Source organism: Agelaius phoeniceus, unplaced genomic scaffold (assembly GCF_051311805.1).
Source record: "Agelaius phoeniceus isolate bAgePho1 unplaced genomic scaffold, bAgePho1.hap1 Scaffold_397, whole genome shotgun sequence".
Taxonomy (NCBI): Eukaryota; Metazoa; Chordata; class Aves; order Passeriformes; family Icteridae; genus Agelaius; species Agelaius phoeniceus.
In genome coordinates this window covers 48,830-66,235 of record NW_027509985.1, presented here as the reverse complement: position 1 = coordinate 66,235, position 17,406 = coordinate 48,830, and the positions used below count along the sequence as shown (strand labels likewise).

Below are 17,406 nucleotides of genomic sequence, written 5' to 3'. Positions count from 1 at the left end.
ATTTTAGGGATTTTTGGGGGGGGAAAATCCCGAAATTTTGGGCAATTTTAAGGAAGTTTTTTTGGGTTTTTTAGGGAATTTTTAAAATAATTTTGGGGGGATTTTAGGGGGGTTTTTGGGGGGAAAATCCCGGAATTTTGGGCAATTTTAAGGAAGTTTTTTTGGGGGTTTTTTAGGAATTTTTAAAATAATTTTTGGGGGATTTCAGGGATTTTTTGGGGGGGAAAATCCCGAATTTTGGGCAATTTTAAGGAAGTTTTCTTTGGGGTTTTTTAGGAATTTTTAAAAATAATTTTGGGGGGATTTTAGGGGGGTTTTTGGGGGGGAAAATCCCGGAATTTTGGGCAATTTTGAAGAAGTTCTTTTTGGGTTTTTTTAGGAATTTTTAAAATCATTTTTGGGGGATTTTAGGGACTTTTTGGGGGGGAAAATCCCGGAATTTTGGGCAATTTTGAGGAAGTTTTTTTGGAGTTTTTTAGGAATTTTTAAAATAATTTTTGGGGGGATTTTAGGGATTTTTGGGGGAAATCCCGGAATTTTGGGCAATTTTGAGGAAGTTTTTTTGGGGTTTTTTAGGAATTTTAAAATAATTTTTGGGGGGATTTTAGGGATTTTTTGGGGGGAAAATCCCGAATTTTGGGGCCATCCCGGGGGGGTTTTTTTGGGGGAGGGGAGGGGGGAGGGGTCCCCAACCCGATGACGTCACCGCCCGCCCTGGGGTGGGGGAGGGGTCCCCGCTCACCTCCCAAAATCCCGGGGGGGTCCCGGAGCTCCGGGGGGTCCCAAAATCGGGGCAGGAGTGGGGGAGGGGGGGGAGGGGCCGCCATTAAATGGGGGGGGGGGAGGGGGAGGGGGAGGGGCCGGACCCGCCCCTCCCCCCCCCCAATGACATCAAATTTTCCCCTCCTTTTTCCCTTTTTTCCTGGGTTTTTTCCTCATTTTTTCCCCTTTTCACCCATTTTCCCCCCTTTTCCCATTTTTTCCCAATTTTTCCCAATTTTTCCCAAATTTTCCCATTTTTTTTCCTTCATTCTCCTCTTTCCCCCCATTTTTTCCTCATTTCCCCCCATTTTTCCCTCAATTTTCTCCCACTTTTCCAAATTTCTCCCCAATTTCCCCCAATTTTCCCCCCAGTTTTTCCCATTTTCCCCCCAATTCCCCCCAGTTTTCCCCAATTTTCTCCAATTTTCCCCCAATTTTCCCCCCAATATTCCCCCCAAATATTCCCCAAATTTCCCCCGAATTTTCCCATTCCCCCCCAGTTTCTCCCCGCAATTTTTCCCAATTTTTCCCCAAATTTTTCCCCAATTTTCCCATTTCCCCCCAATTTCCACCCCCAGTTTCCCCCAATTTTCCCCCAAATATTCCTCAAATTTCCCCCAAATTTTCCTCCCCAATTTTCCCCCAATTTTCCCCCAATTTCCCCTCATTTTTTCCCCAATTTCCCCCAATTTTTCCCCAATTTCCCCCCAATTTCCCCCCAATTTTCCCCAATTTTCCCATTTCCCCCCCAATTTCCCCCCAATTTCCCCATTTATTCCAAAATTTCCCTCATATTTCCCCAATTTCCCCCAATTTCCCCTCATTTTTTCCCCAATTTTCCTCTTTTCCCCCATATAAGGCGATGGGCGTGGCCCCGACCGGAAGTGGGCGTGCCCAGGTGCGCCGGCCCCGCCCCTCGAGGCCCCGCCCACACCTGGCCGATCCAAGATGGCGGCGGCGCTGGGGGCGCTGCTGGCGCTGCTCGGTGGGCGAGGGGCGAGCAATTAACGCGCTAATTAACGCCAATTAGCGGGGCGGGGCTAATCAGGGAGGGTAATTAGGGGGTTCCGGGGTAATTAATGGGGTAATTAAGGGGGTTCCGGGGTAATTAAGGGGGTCCGGGGTAATTAACGGGGTAATTAAGGGGGTTCCGGGGTAATTAAGGGGGATCCGGGGTAATTAAGGAGGTTCCGACGTAATTCATGGGGGTCCGGGTTAATTAACGGGGTAATTAAGGGGGTTTCGGGGTAGTTAAGAGGGTCTGGAGTAATTAATGGGGTAATTAAGGGGGTTCCGGGGTAATTAATGGGGTCTGGAGTAATTAATGGGGTAATTAAGGGGGTTCCGGGGTAATTAATGGGGTCTGGGGTAATTAATGGGGAAATTAAGGGGGTTCTGGAATAATTAAGGGGGTTCCGGGGTAATTAATGGGGTAATTAAGGAGGTTCTGTGATAATTAAGGGGGTTCCTGGGTAATTAACGAGGTTCCGGGGTAGTTAAGGGGGTCTGAGGTTATTAATGGGGTAATTAAGGAGGGACTGGGATAATTAAGGAGGTTCCGGGGTAATTAAAGGGGGTCTGGGGTAATTAACGGGGGTAATTAATGGGGTTCCGGGGTAGTTAAGGGGGTCTGGGGTAATTAACCGGGTAATTAAGGGGGATTCGGGGTAATTAAGGAGGTTCCGGGGTAATTAATGGGGTCTGGGGTAATTAATGGGGTAATTAAGGAGGTTCTGGGATAATTAAGGGGGTTCCTGGGTAATTAAGGAGGTTCTGGGGTAATTAAAGGGGGTCGGGGTAATTAACCAGGTAATTAAGGGGGATTCGGGGTAATTAAGGAGGTTCCGGGGTAATTAAAGGGGATCCGGGGTAATTAACCGGGTAATTAAGGAGGTTCCGGGTTAATTAAGAGGGTTCCGGGTTAATTAACAAGGTCGAAGGTAATGATGGGGCTGGGGGTTAATTAGGGGGGGTAATTAATGGGGTCCGGGGCAATTAACGGGGGTAATTAAGCTGGGCTGGGGTAATTAACAGGGGCTGGGACAATTAACGGGGTAACTGAGGGGGGCTGGGGTAATTAAGGGGGGTCTGGGGTAATTAAGAGGCTAATTAAGGGGGGCTGGGGTAATTAACAAGGTAATTAAGGGGGTCTGGGGTAATTAAGGGGATCTGGGGTAATTAACAGGGTAATTAAGGGGGTCTGGGGTAATTAAAGGGCTGGGGGTTAATTAAGGGGGCAATTGATGGGATCCAGGGTAATTAAGGGGGATGGGGTTAATTAGGGGGGGTAATTAAGAGGTGGGGGGGGCAATTAAGGGGATGGGGGTTAATTAAGGGGGGTAATTAAGGGGTGGGCGGTAATTAAGGGGGTAATTAAGAGGTGGGGGTAATTAAGAGGTGGGGGGTAATTAAGAGGTGGGAGTTAATTAGGTGGGTAATTAAGGGGTGGGGGGTAATTAAGGGGTGGGGGGTAATTAAGGGGGGTAATTAAGGGGGATGGGATTAATTAGGGGGTAATTAGGGTGGGGGGGGCATTGGGGGCGGGGCCCAGGTGAGCACAGGTGACCCCAGGGAGCCACACCCGGCCCCAGGTGACCCCGCAGGTGACGCTGGCCCCGCCCTCACCTGGACAGGTGACACCGCAGGTGACACTGACTCACCTGGACAGGTGACACTGACCCCTCCCTCACCTGTACAGGTGACACTGATGGACTCACCTGGACAGGTGACACTGGGTGACACTGGGTGACACTGTCCCACCTGGACAGGTGACCCCGCAGGTGACACTGACGGACCTGGACAGGTGACACTGATGGACTCACCTGGACAGGTGACACTGGGTGACACTGTCCCACCTGGACAGGTGACACCACAGGTGACACTGGGTGACACTGATGGACTCACCTGGACAGGTGACACTGGGTGACACTGACTCACCTGGACAGGTGACACTGATGGACTCACCTGTGCAGGTGACACTGGGTGACACTGATGGACCTGGACAGGTGACACTGACGGTCCTGTACAGGTGACACTGATGGACTCACCTGGACAGGTGACCCTGCAGGTGACACTGACGGACCTGGACAGGTGTCACTGTCTCACCTGTCCCACCTGTGCAGGTGACACCGCAGGTGACACTGATGGACTCACCTGGACAGGTGTCCCTGCAGGTGTCACTCACCTGTCTCACCTGTCCCAGGTGTCACTGATTGTCTCACCTGTCCAGGTGACACCAGGTGACTCTGTCCCTTCTCTCACCTGTCCCAGGTGTCCCTGCAGGTGTCACACCTGTCTCACCTGCACAGGTTACACTCAGTGGCTCCTGTCTCACCTGTCCAGGTGTCCCTGTCTGATTCTCTGTTCTCTCTCCTGTCTCACCTGTCCAGGTGTGTCCCTGCAGGTGTCACTGTCTCACCTGTCCCAGGTGTCCCTGACTGTTCTCTCTCCTCTCTCCTGTCTCACCTGTCCAGGTGTGTCTGTCTGATTCTCTCTCCTCTCACCTGTCCCAGGTGTCCCTGCAGGTGTCCCTGACTGTTCTCTCTCCTCTCACCTGTCCCAGGTTTCTCTGACTGTTCTCTCACCTGTCTAGGTGTCCCTGCAGGTGTCACTGCCCTCTCTCACCTGTCCAGGTGTGTCCGTCCAGGTGCGCTCCCTGCAGGTGTCTCTGACTGATTCTCTCTCCTCTCTCCCCTCACCTGTCCAGGTGTCCCTGCAGGTGTCCCTGTCTCATTCTCTGTTCTCTCTCCTGTCTCACCTGTCCAGGTGTGTCCATGCAGGTGTGCTCCTGCAGGTGTCACTGCCCTCACCTGTCCAAGGTGTCACTGATTGTCTCTCACCTGTCCAGGTGTCCCTGACTGTTCTCTCTCCCCTCACCTGTCCAGGTGTGTCCATGCAGGTGTCTCTGGCTGTTCTCTCACCTGTCCAGGTGCGCTCCCTGCAGGTGTCACTGTCTCACCTGTCCAGGTGTCCCTGCCCTGTCTCACCTGTCCAGGTGTCCCTGCAGGTGTCACTGCCCTCTCTCACCTGTCCAGGTGTGCTCCCTGCAGGTGTCACTGTCTGATTCTCTGTTCTCTCACCTGTCCCAGGTGTCCCTGCAGGTGTCACTGACTGTTCTCTCTCCTCTCTCCCCTCACCTGTCCAGGTGTGTCCCTCCAGGTGTCCTCCCTGCAGGTGTCCCTGTCTGATTCTCTGTTCTCTCTCCTGTCTCACCTGTCCAGATGTGTCTGTCCAGGTGCGCTCCCTGCAGGTGTCACTGACTGATTCTCTCACCTGTCCAGGTGTCACTGCCCTGTCTCACCTGTCCCAGGTGTCTCTGACTGTTCTCTCTCCTGTCTCACCTGTCCAGGTGTGTCCGTGCAGGTGCACTCCCTGCAGGTGTCCCTGTCTGATTCTCTGTTCTCTCTCCTGTCTCACCTGTCCAGGTGTGTCCGTGCAGGTGCGCTCCCTGCAGGTGTCCGTACCTGAGCCCCGCACCGTCGCTCTGCTCTTCCAGCCGGTTCTGCTGCGCTGCCACTTCCAGGTGAGCTCACCTGGCGGCCCCGCCCCCATCGTCACCTGGAAGTACAAATCCTTCTGCCCGGACACCTGGGCGGCCTCACCTGGCGGCGCCGGCCGGGACTCACCTGGCGAGGCGGCGGGGGCGTGTCCCGACTCCGCCCGCACCGTGCGCATCGTGGCCACCAAGCAGGGAGAGCAGGTGACCCTGGGAGACTTCTACCTGGGCAGGGCCGTCACCATCCGCGGAGGTGAGCGCGCACCTGGGCACACCTGGGGCACCTGAGATACACCTGGGGGCAGTTATAACACACCTGGGCACACCTGGGGCACACCTAGGATACACCTGGGATACACCTGGGGCACCTGAGATACACCTGGGCACACCTGGGTACACCTGGGGGCAGTTAAAACACACCTGGGCAGGGCCGTCACCATCCGCGGAGGTGAGCGCTCACCTGGGCACACCTGGGCACACCTGGGGGCACCTGAGATACACCTGGGTACACCTGGGCACACCTAGGTACACCTGGGGCAGTTATAACACACCTGGGCAGGGCTGTCACCATCCGCGGAGGTGAGCGCGCACCTGGGCGCACCTGGGCACACCTGGGGGCACCTGGGGGCACACCTGGAACACACCTGGGGGCAGTTACAACACACCTGGGGGCACCTGGGGCACACCTGGGCAGGGGCCGTCACCATCCGCGGAGGTGAGCGCGCACCTGGGGGCACCTGGGGCACACCTGGGATACACCTGGGGGCAGTTATAACACACCTGGGCAGGGCCATCACCATCCGTGGAGGTGAGCGCGCACCGGGGGCACCTGGGAACGCACCTGGGGTCACCTGGGGGCACTTGGGGGCAGTTATAACACACCTGGGGGCATCTGGGGCACACCTGGGCACACCTGGGGGCACCTGGGCACACACCTGGGCAGGGCCGTCACCATCCACAGAGGTGAGCGCACACCTGGGGGCACCTGAGATACACCTGGGCACACCTGGGAACACACCTGGGGCACACCTGGGACAGTTATAACACACCTGGGCACACCTGTCTCTCACCTGTATCTCACCTGTATCTCCCTTGTATCTCACCTGTCCCTCACCTGTCTCTCACCTCTCACCTGTCCATGTCTCACCTGTCTCTCCCCTGTATCTCTCACCTGTATCTCCCCTGTATCTCACCTGTCTCTCCCTTGTCTTTCACCTGTGTCTCACCTGTCTCTCACCTGTATCTCTCATCTCTCCCCTGTCTCACCTGTATCTCTCACCTGTCCCTCACCCGTCTCTCACCTGTATCTCTCACCTGTCCCTCACCCGTCTCTCACCTGTATCTCTCACCTGTCTCTCCCCTCTCACCTGTATCTCTCATCTCTCCCGTGTGTCTCACCTGTCTCTCACCTGTGTCTCACCTGTCCATCTCTCACCTGTCTCTCACCTGTCTCACCTGTCCATGTCTCACCTGTCCATGTCTCCCCTGTATCTCTCACCTGTCTCTCACCTGTCCATGTCTCCCCTGTGTCTCTCACCTGTCTCTCACCTGTCCATGTCTCACCTGTGTCTCCCCTGTGTCTCACCTGTCCATATCTCACCTGTGTCTCTCCCCTGTGTCTCTCACCTGTCCATGTCTCACCTGTCCATGTCTCACCTGTGTCTCTCACCTGTCCATGTCTCACCTGTCCATGTCTCCCCTGTCCATGTCTCACCTGTCCATGTCTCCCCTGTCCATGTCTCACCTGTGTCTCACCTGTGCAGCGGCCGAGCTCAGCCTGGGCCCCGCAGCCTGGGGTGACAGCGGCCTCTACCTGTGCACGGTGACCTCGACCAGCGACCTGCAGGGCAACAACGAGGCCGTGGCCGAACTGGTGGTGCTGGGTGAGACTGGGATCAAACTGGGACAGACTGGGACAAACTGGGACGGACTGGGAGGGACTGGGAGGGACTGGGTTAAACTGGGACCAAACTGGGATAAACTGGGAGGGACTGGGAGGGACTGGGAGGGACTGGGAGGGACTGGGTTTAAACTGGGAGGGACTGGGATCAAACTGGGACAAACTGGGACAAACTGGGAGGACTGGGATAAACTGGGAGGGAACTGGGACCAAACTGGGAGAGACTGGGTTAAACTGGGAGGGACTGGGACGGACTGGGAGGGAACTGGGAGGGACTGGAAATGGACTCGGAATGGACTGGGAGGGAACTGGGACCAAACTGGGAGGGACTGGGATAAACTGGGAGTGAACTGGGATGGACTGGGAGGGACTGGGGGGGACTGGGAGGGACTGGGAATGGACTGGGATTGACCGGGTTATAGTGGGAGGGACTGGGAGGGACTGGGTTATACTGGGAGGGGGTTGGGGTCACTGGGTTATACTGGGATTGGATTGGGGGTCACTGGTTTATACTGGTTTGGGGTTTGGGGTCACTGGGAGGGGTTTGGGGGTTACTGGTTTATACTGGGATTGGATTTGGGGTTACTGGTTTATACTGGGATGGGGTTTGTGGTCACTGGTTTGGGGTTATGTGGTCACTGGTTTGAACTGGTTTGGGGTCACTGGTTTATACTGGTTTGGGGTTACTGGTTTGAACTGGTTTGGGGTTCGGGGGTCACTGGTTTATACTGGTTTGGGGTCACTGGTTTATACTGGTTTGGGTTATGTGGTTACTGGTTTATACTGGGATGGGATTCAGGGGTCACTGGTTTATACTGGGATTGGGTTTTGGGGGTCACTGGTTTGAACTGGTTTGGGGTCACTGGTTTGAACTGGTTTGGGGTCACTGGTTTATACTGGATGGGGTCACTGGTTTATACTGGGATGGGGTTATGTGGTTACTGGTTTATACTGGTTTGGGGTCACTGGTTTGAACTGGTTTGGGGTTCGGGGGTCACTGGTTTATACTGGGATGGGATTAAGGGGTCACTGGTTTATACTGGGATTGGGGTTCGGGGGTCACTGGTTGGCACTGGGCCCCTCCCCCCGTGTCCCCCCAGGGTCTCTTCCCGAGGGCTCCCGGCTGCTGCCCGAGGGGACCCTGCCAGGTACGGGCACACCTGGGACACCTGGGACACACCTGGGACACACCTGGGGCACCTGGGACACCCAAAAATGCACCTGGGGCACCTGGGGACACCCAAAATGCACCTGGGGACACCTGGGCACACCTGGGGACACCCAAACCCACACCTGGGGGCACCCAAAATACACCTGGGCACACCTGGGGGCACCCAAAATACACCAGAGATACACCTGGGAGCACCTGGGCACACCTGGGAGCACCCAAATACACCTGGGATACACCTGGGGGCACCCAAAATACACCCGAGATACACCTGGGATACACCTGAGACACACCTGGGCACACCTGGGGACACCTGGGGACACCTGGGGACACCTGGGGACACCCAAAATACACCCGAGATACACCTGGGGGCACCTGAGACACACCCAAACCCACACCTGGGCAAACCTGGGGGCACCTGGGCACATCTGGGCACACCTGGGACACCCAAAATACACCTGGGGGCACCCGAGATACACCTGGGGGCACCCAAAATACACCTGAGATACACCTGGAATACACCTGGGGGCACCTAAAACACACCTGGGATACACCTGAGGGCACCTGGACACACCTGGGGGCACCCAAAATACACCTGGGGGCACCCAAAATCAACCTGGGCACACCTGGGATACACCTGGGGCACCCAAAATACACCTGGGATACACCTGGGCACACCTGGGGACACCTGGGATACATCTGGGGACACTTGGGGGCACCCAAAATACACCTGGGGGCACCCAAACCCACACCTGGGGACACCAGAGATACACCTGGGGGCACCCAAAATACACCTGGGGGCACCCAAAATGCACCTGGGATACACCTGGGGACACCTGGGGCACCTGGGGGCCATTTTGGGCCAGGTGGTTTTGGGATATTTTGGGGTAAATTTGGGATATTTTGGGGTGAATTTGGGATATTTTGGGGGTGAATTTGGGATATTTTGGGGTGAATTTGGGATGAATTTGGGATAAATTTTAGGGATGAATTTGGGATTTTTTTGGGGATCATTTCGGACATTTTTGGGGTGAATTTGGGCTATTTTGGGGTCACTTTTCGGGATATTTTTTGGGGATAATTTTTTTGGGGATATTTTAGGGGTAATTTCGGGGAGTGACTTATGCTAATATATGCTAATTTATGCAAACCCCAGGCATTTTAACCTTTCCCAGACTGGCTGTTGGTGGTGTTGGGGGCGGAGCTGGGATAACTTATGCTAATTTATGCTAATTTTGACCTTTTAACCCTTTGCGGACTGGCGCAGGGGGCGGGGATTGGACTTTGGGGGACAATTTATGCTAATTTATGCAAATTTAGGGTTAAATACGGGACATTTGTGGGGATAATATTTTGGGGGGATATTTTGGGATACATTAGGGGTAATTTCGGGGATAACTCATGCAAATATATGCTAATTTATGCTAATTTGGGACATTTGACCCCTTTCCACATTGGCTGCCGGTGGCGCTGGGGGCGGGGCTGGGATGAATTTGGGACATTTTGGGATAAATTTGGGACAACTTTGGGACATTTTAGGAAGTTTTACGACCATCTATGCTAATTTATGCTAATGTATGTCAATTTATGCTAATGTCCCCCATTCTGGCTGTTTGGTGGGGCTGGGATAACTTTGGGGTAACTTTGGGACATTTTGGGACATTCCCTGACTGTTCCACGCTGATCTATGCTAATTTATGCTAATGTATGCAAATCTCCCCGCTCCAGACTGGCTGTTGGTGGCGCTGGGGGGCGGGGCTGGGATAAATTTGGGATAAATTTGGGACATTTTGGGACAATTTCGGGGCGTTTCGGGACATTCTGTGACGACTCATGCTAATTCATGCTAATTTATGCTAATTATGCTAATTTTCCCTTCCGGACCGGCAGTTTGTGGGGCAGGGCTGGGGTAACTTTGGGATGATTTTGGGGCATTTTGGGGCATTTTGGGATGATTTTTGCAGGTTTATGCTAATTTATGCAAATGTCCCCGTTGCAGACTGGCTGTTCGTGGTGCTGGTGGCGCTGGGGGCGGGGCTGGTGGCGCTGGGGGCGGGGCTGTGCTGGTGCCAGTGCTGCCCCCACACCTGCTGCTGTTACCTGCGCTGCCCCTGCTGCCCCCGCACCTGCTGCTGCCCCGAGGCCCGTGAGTCACCTGGGGGGGGGCACCTGGGGGGGACAAAACACACCTGGACACACCTGGGGGAACAAAACGCACCTGGGGGCACCTGGGGGGCATCAAAACACACCTGGGGGCACCTGGGAGGGCACCTGGGATACACCTGGGGACACCTGGGGGCACCTGGGGGCGCCTGGGATACACCTGGGGGCACCTGGGGGGAACAAAACACACCTGGGAGGGCACCTGAGATACACCTGGGGGCACCTGGGGGCACCTGGGGGGAACAAAACACACCTGGGAGGGCACCTGAGATACACCTGGGGACACCTGGGGGCACCTGGGGGCGCCTGGGATACACCTGGGGGCACCTGGGGGGCACCTGGGGGGACAAAACACACCTGGGGGGCATCAAAATACACCTGGGGGCATCAAAACACACCTGGGGGCACCTGGGGGCACCTGGGGGGCATCAAAATACACCTGGGGGCACCTGGGGGCACCTGGGATACACCTGGGGGCATCAAAATACACCTGGGGGCACCTGGGGGGGACCAAAACACACCTGGGGACACCTGGGATACACCTGGGGGCACCTGGGCACACCTGGGATATACCTGGGCACACCTGGGGGCACCTGTGGGGGCATCAAAACGCACCTGGGGGAACCTGAGATACACCTGGGGGCACCTGGGCACACCTGGGGGCACCAAAACACACCTGGGGGGGCACCTGGGGGCTTCTGGGCACACCTGGACACACCTGGGTGGGTTCTGGGCACACCTGGGTGGTACCTGGGGGGTACCTGGGCTCACCTGGGCACACCTGGGCTGTACCTGGGCACACCTGGGCGGTACCTGGGGGTCTGTTCTGGGCACACCTGGGCACCCCTGGGTGGGTTCTGGGCACACCTGAGTGGGTTCTGGGCATACCTGGGCACACCTGGGGGTACCTGGGCACACCTGGGCACACCTGGGCTGTGCCTGTGCCCCCCTGGGCTGTGCCTGTGCCCCTGTTCTGGGCACACCTGGGCTGTACCTGGGTGGGTTCTGGGCACACCTGGGCACACCTGGGTCTGTTCTGGGCACACCTGGGCTGTACCTGTGCCCCTGTTCTGGGCACACCTGGGCTGCACCTGTGCCCCCCTGGGCCGTGCCCCCGTTGTGCCCTCACCCTCTCCCCTCCCCCCCCAGTTTACCTGGCCGGCAAAGCAGCCACAGCGGGCGGAGCCTTTGGCCCCGCCCCCACCCCAGCGCTGCCCCTGCAGCTCCTCGGTGAGTGGGGGAGGGGCTCCGTGACCCCGCGTGACCCCGGGTGACCCCGGGTGACCTCAGGTGACCCCGGGTGACCTCAGGTGATCCCGGGTGACCTCAGGTGATCCCGGGTCGGGTCTCACCTGGCCCCTCCCCCCCCATGCCCAGGTAGCTCCCAGAGCTCTCAGGTGCCGCTGCTGAGGGACAGCGACAGCAGCACAGGTGAGACGGGGGTGATTGACAGCTGTCAATCATGGCCAGGGGTGGGGAGTGGGTGAGACGGGTGATTGACAGCTGTCAATCAATCATGGCCTGGGGGTGGGGAGTGGGCGGGAGCAGCACTGGTGAGACGGGTGATTGACAGCTGTCAATCAATCATGGCCTGAATGGCGGGGTGGGTGAGAGCAGCACAGGTGAGACGGGGGTGATTGACAGCTGTCAATCATGGCCTGAACGGGGGGGGGGGGAGTGGTTTATGCTCGTTTATATTGGTCCATACTGGTTTATACTGGTCCATACTGGTTTGTATTGGTTTCTATTTATTTATACTGGTTTGGACTGGTTTGTACTGGCTTATACTGGTCCATACTGGTTTGGACTGGTTTGTACCGGTCCGTACTGGTCCATACTGGTTTTTATTTATGTATATGGGTTTGTAGTGGTTTGTACTGGTTTACACTGGTCCATACTGGTCCATTCTGGTCCATACTGGTTTACATTGGTCTGTACTGGTTTATACTGGTCCGTACTGGTTTTATACCGGTTTATACTGGTCTATACTGGTCCATACGGATCCATACTGGTCCGTACTGGTTTATAGTGGTTTATACAGGTCCATACTGGTCCGTACTGGTCCATACCGGTTTATACTGGTCCATGCTGGTCCATACTGGTCCGTACCGGTCCATACTGGTTTATACCGGTCCATACTGGTCTATACTGGTCCATACTGGTCTATACTGGTCCATACTGGTCCATACTGGTCTATAGTGGTCTATACTGGTCCATACCAGTCCATACTGGTTTATACTGGTTTTTATTGATTTATATGGGTTTATACTGGTCCGTACTGGCCCATACTGGTTTAAACTGGTTTTTAGTTATTTATACGGGTGTGTACTGGTTTATACTGGTCCATACTGGTATTTACTGTTTTCTACTGGTTTATAACAACCCATACTGGTTTATACTGGTTTATACTGGCCCATACTGGTTTATACCAGTCTGTACTGGTCTGTACCAGTTTGTACTGGTTTATACTGGTTTTTATTGATTTATATGGGTTTATAGTGGTCCATACTGGTCTATACTGGCCCATACTGGTCCGTACTGGCCCATACTGGTCCATACCGGTCCATACTGGTTTATACTGGTCCATACTGGTCCATACTGGTCCGTACTGGTCCATACTGGTTTACATTGGTCCATACTGGTTTATACTGGTTTATACTGGTCCATACTGGTCCGTACCGGTCCATACTGGTTTATACTGGTTTATTCTGGTCCCGCAGTTCCCCCGCCCTTGGCCCTGCGGTTCCTGGAGCAGCAGCTGCAGCAGCCCTGGGGAGGGGGCGGGGCCAGGGCGTGGTCACCAGGTGAGGGGGGGGGGGATTTGGGGATTTTTGGGATTTTTGGGGGATTTTTGGGAATTTTTGGGGAATTTTTGGGGATTTTTAGGGGGGGGTTGGGGGAGATTTTGGGGGTTTTGGGGAGTAATTTGGGAATTTTTGGGGGGATTTTGGGGGGTTTTTGGGGGTCCTGAGGGGGATTTTGGGGTCCCCTGGATAATTTGGGGGATTTTTTGGGGGTCCTGGGTTAATTTTGGGGGATTTTGGGAGGGATTTTGGGGGGCAATTTGGGGATTTTAGGGATTTTTGGGGGGGATTTTGGGGGATCCCCTGGATAATTTGGGGGATTTTAGGGGGATTTTGGGGAAATTTTGGGGCATTTTGAGGGGAGTTTTTGGGGGTCCTGAGGGGGATTTTAGGGGTCCCCTGGATAATTTGGGGATTTTTGGGGGGTCCTGGGTGGGATTTAGGGGGATTTTTGGGGGGATTTTGGGGGATTTTTGAGAAGTTTTAGGGGTCCTGGACTGATTTTGGGGGGGATTTTGGGAGGGTTTGGGGGGTCCTTGGGAAAGATTTTGGGGATTTTGGGAAAATTTTAGGGGTCCTGGGTTAATTTTGGGGGATTTGGGGGGAATTTTGGGGGCTCCTGAGGTGGATTTTGGTGATTTTTGGAGGGAATTTTGGGGGGAATTTTTGGGGGATTTTTGGGGGGTTTTGGGGATTTTTTGGGAGATTTTTGGGGGATTTTTGGGGAATTTTGGGGAATTTTAGGGAGATTCTTGAGGGGATTTTGGGGGGTCCTGAGGGGGAATTTTGGGGGGAATTTTGAGGGGGTTTTGGGGCGTTTTGGGGAAATTCTGGGGGAGGGGGAATTGGGGGGGATTTTGGGGGGCTCCTGGAGGGATTTTTAGGGAGATTTTTGGGGGGGATTTTGGGGATCTCTTGGGAAAATTTTGGGGGGATCCTGGGGGTAATTTTGGGTGGAATTTTGGGGGGTCCTGGGGGTGATTTTGGGTGGAATTTTGGGGATTTTGGGGGGGGATCCTGGGGGTAATTTTGGGTGGAATTTGGGGGATTTGGGGGGATCCTGGGGGTAATTTTGGGTGGAATTTGGGGGATTTTTGGGGGGGATCCTGGGGGTAATTTTGGATGGAATTTGGGGGATTTTGGGGAGATCCTGGGGGTAATTTTGGGTGGAATTTGGGGGATTTTGGGGTGGGTCCTGGAGGGATTTTTTGGGGGATTTTGGGGGTCCTGGGATAATTTTGGATAGTTTGGGTTGTGTGGAATTTTGGGGCAATTTTGGGCGATTTTGGAGCTCCTGAGTTGAATTTTTTTAAGGGGGAGGGGGCGGGGTTTGGGTCGACCCGGCCCCTCCCCCCCCCCACACTGACCCCTCCCCCTCTCCCCTCTTTAGACCCCGCCCCCAGTGACGTCACCTCCCTGCACGAGCCCTCCTGGACCCCTCCCCCCCCTCCCCGCTCGCGCTCGGCCGAGATTTTGGGGGAGGGGCGGCCCTGGAGGGGGGGGGGAGGGGCGGGAGGGGGGGAGGGGCGGCCCCGAGGGGGGTCCCTGACCCCTCCCCCACCCCCCCGGAACCCGCCCGGAGCCCCCCGGAGGCTGCGGAAGGTGGGGGAGGGGAAATTTGGGGAATTTTTAGGGCAAATTCGGGGAAATTTGGGGAAAATTTTGAGGAATTTTGGGGGAAAATTTGGAGAAATTTTGAGGAAATTTGGGGGAAATTTGAGGAGAAATTTGGGGGTCCTGGGTGGGATTTTGGGGGAATTTGAGGAATTTTGCAGGTCCTGGGTGGGATTTTGGTGGGAGGGTGTTGGGGGAATTTGGGGGAAATTTTGGGGGAATTTTGGGGGGAAATTTGGGGGAAATTTTGGGGGAAATTTGAGGAATTCTGGGGAAAAATTGGAGGAAAATTTTTGGGGAAATTTCAGAAATTTTGGGGGCAATTTGGGGGAAATTTTGGGGGAAATTTGGGGGATCCTGGGTGGGAATTTGGGGCAAAATTTGGGGCAAATTTGGGGGAAAATTTGGGGTAATTTTGGGGGAAATTTGGGGGGTACTGGGTGGGAATTTGGGGGAAATTTGAGGAATTTTGGAGGAAAATTTGGGGGAAATTTTGGGGGAAATTTGAGGTAAATTCGGGGGGTCTTGGGAGGGAATTTGGGGGGAATTTTGGGGGGTCCTGGGTGGGAATTTGGGGGAAATTTTGGGGGAAATGTGGGGAAATTCTTGGGATAATTTGGGGGAAATTTGAGCAATTTTGGGGGTCCTGGGTGGGATTTCGGGGAATTTTGAGGGAATTTTGGAAATGTTGGGTTGAATTTTGGGGAAATTTGGGGGAATTTGGGGGGACCCGGGTGGGAATTTGGGGGAAATCTGGGGAATTCTGGGACATCTGGGAGGGATTTGGGGATTTTGGGGGAATTTTGTGGGATTTTGGGCAATCCTGAGATAACCTGGGAGGTTCTGGGTTGAATTTGGGGGAATTTGAGCTGAATTTGGGATCATTTCCAGTAATTTGGGGTTTTTTGGGGAGAGGTTTTGGGTTAATTTGGGATTTTTTGGGTTTTTTGGGGTTCATTTCGGGTACTGTGGGGTAAATTTGGACATTTCAGGTTCATTTTTGGGTATTTTGGGGGAGGAATTTGGGCTATTTTGGGTTCATTTGAATCAACGATGATTTTTTACAATTTCGGGTTAATTTGGGTTAATTTTGGGTTAATTTGGGGATATTTTGGGTCATTTTTTCCCCTCTCCCCCCCCCAGAACGACGCCTTGAGCCGCGAGAGCCTCGTGGTGTGACCGGGACCCCCCAAAATCCCGGAATTTTCCCCGAAATTCCAGAACTTTCCCCAAAATCCCGGAATTTTCCTCAAATCCCAGCCCAGTTCATTTTTGGGGCCATTTTGGGGCTTTTTCGGTGCCTTAAATTTGTATTTTTTGTCTTTTTTTAATTAAAAATCGGGGGTCTGCCCCCGCCCAGGCTGAGATTTGGGGCCAAATAAAGAATTTTACAGAACTTCCGGGTTGTGACGTCATCGACGCGCCCGTGACGTCATCAGGGAGGGACGGGGCGAATTTCGGGGGAATTTCACGGAATTTTTGGGCAATTTTGGGGGGAATTTTCAGGGATTTTGAGGGAATTTGGGGAAGTTGGAGGAATTTTGAGGGAAATTTCGGGAATTTTGAGGGAATTTTTTTGGGGGAATTTTGAGGGAATTTTTGGGGGAATTTTCAGAGGATTTTTAGGAATTTTGAGGGAATTTTTAGGGCAAATTCAGGGATTTTGGGAAATCTTGAGGAATCCTGAAAGATTATGGGGGAATTTGGAAGGATTTGGGTCAGCGGGAATTCTGAGAGAATTTTCTGGGAATTTGGGGAATTTTGAGGGAATTTTCTGGGATTTTGGGTGAAGTTTGAGGTATTTTGGGTCAATTTTGAGGGATTTTGGGGGGGTCCTGGTGGGGATTTGGGGGGTCCTGAGTGGTTTTGGGGATTTTGGGTGAATTTTGAGGGGTTTTGGGTCAATTTTCCCCCTTTTTGGGCAACTTTCCCCCTCATTCCCATCACCCTAATGAACCCCGCTCATGAATGACCCAAATTCGGGATTTTTCACCCCAAAAAAGACGCGCAGGGGGGTGGGGGAGGGGCAGCAGCGTTTATTGAAGGTGGGGGAGGGGAAAGGACCCGGGCCCCCCCCCCCAAATTAACAAAGCCGGGATTAATTAATTGATTCATTCATTAATTGATTCATTCATTAATTGATTCATTCATTAATTGATTCATTGCTGTGGGGTTTGGCGCCAAAATTTCCCCAAATTTCTCCCAAAATTCCCCCAAAATATCCTAAAAAATTCAATAAATAAGTTAAAAAAAATTCTGATAAAATTCAGAACAAAAAAACTCCCCCAAAATTTCCTAAAACAAAATCCAGAAACAATCAAAATAAAATCCAGGAAAAATAAAATCCAAAAAAATCACGAAAAAGATCCCCAAAACATCCCTAAGAAGTCCCGAAAAAAAATCTGGAAAAAATCCCCAAAAAATCCCCAGAAAAAATCCCCAAAAATCAAGAAAAAATTATCTAAAAATTCCTGAAAAAATTCCCAAATAATTCCCGAAA

At 53.5% G+C, this 17,406-nt stretch overlaps 1 protein-coding gene and 1 long non-coding RNA gene across 6 annotated transcripts; both read left to right on the top strand.

Annotated features, from left to right (window-relative positions):
* Nucleotides 1-1,591: 1,591 nt before the first annotated feature.
* Nucleotides 1,592-16,302, top strand: LOC143693200 (lipolysis-stimulated lipoprotein receptor-like). Of its 5 annotated transcripts, none has more exons than XM_077173211.1 (11): nt 1,592-1,747; nt 4,395-4,423; nt 5,216-5,510; nt 7,021-7,140; nt 8,258-8,305; nt 10,325-10,471; nt 11,638-11,718; nt 11,866-11,919; nt 13,209-13,292; nt 14,683-14,894; nt 16,050-16,302. In XM_077173211.1, the coding sequence occupies exons 1-11, from the start codon at nt 1,711-1,713 to the stop codon at nt 16,083-16,085; spliced, it is 1,143 nt and encodes a 380-aa protein (XP_077029326.1). In that variant the 5' UTR covers nt 1,592-1,710; the 3' UTR covers nt 16,086-16,302. The 5 variants fall into 5 exon arrangements, with proteins under 5 accessions (XP_077029326.1, XP_077029322.1, XP_077029325.1 ...); XM_077173207.1 differs by having other exon boundaries at nt 5,012-5,510; XM_077173210.1 differs by lacking the exon at nt 4,395-4,423 and having other exon boundaries at nt 5,187-5,510.
* Nucleotides 3,309-3,835, top strand: LOC143693201 (uncharacterized). The gene is made up of 3 exons (XR_013180712.1): nt 3,309-3,365; nt 3,543-3,592; nt 3,818-3,835. It is a non-coding gene; the product is annotated as an uncharacterized LOC143693201 (long non-coding RNA).
* Nucleotides 16,303-17,406: the final 1,104 nt, after the last annotated feature.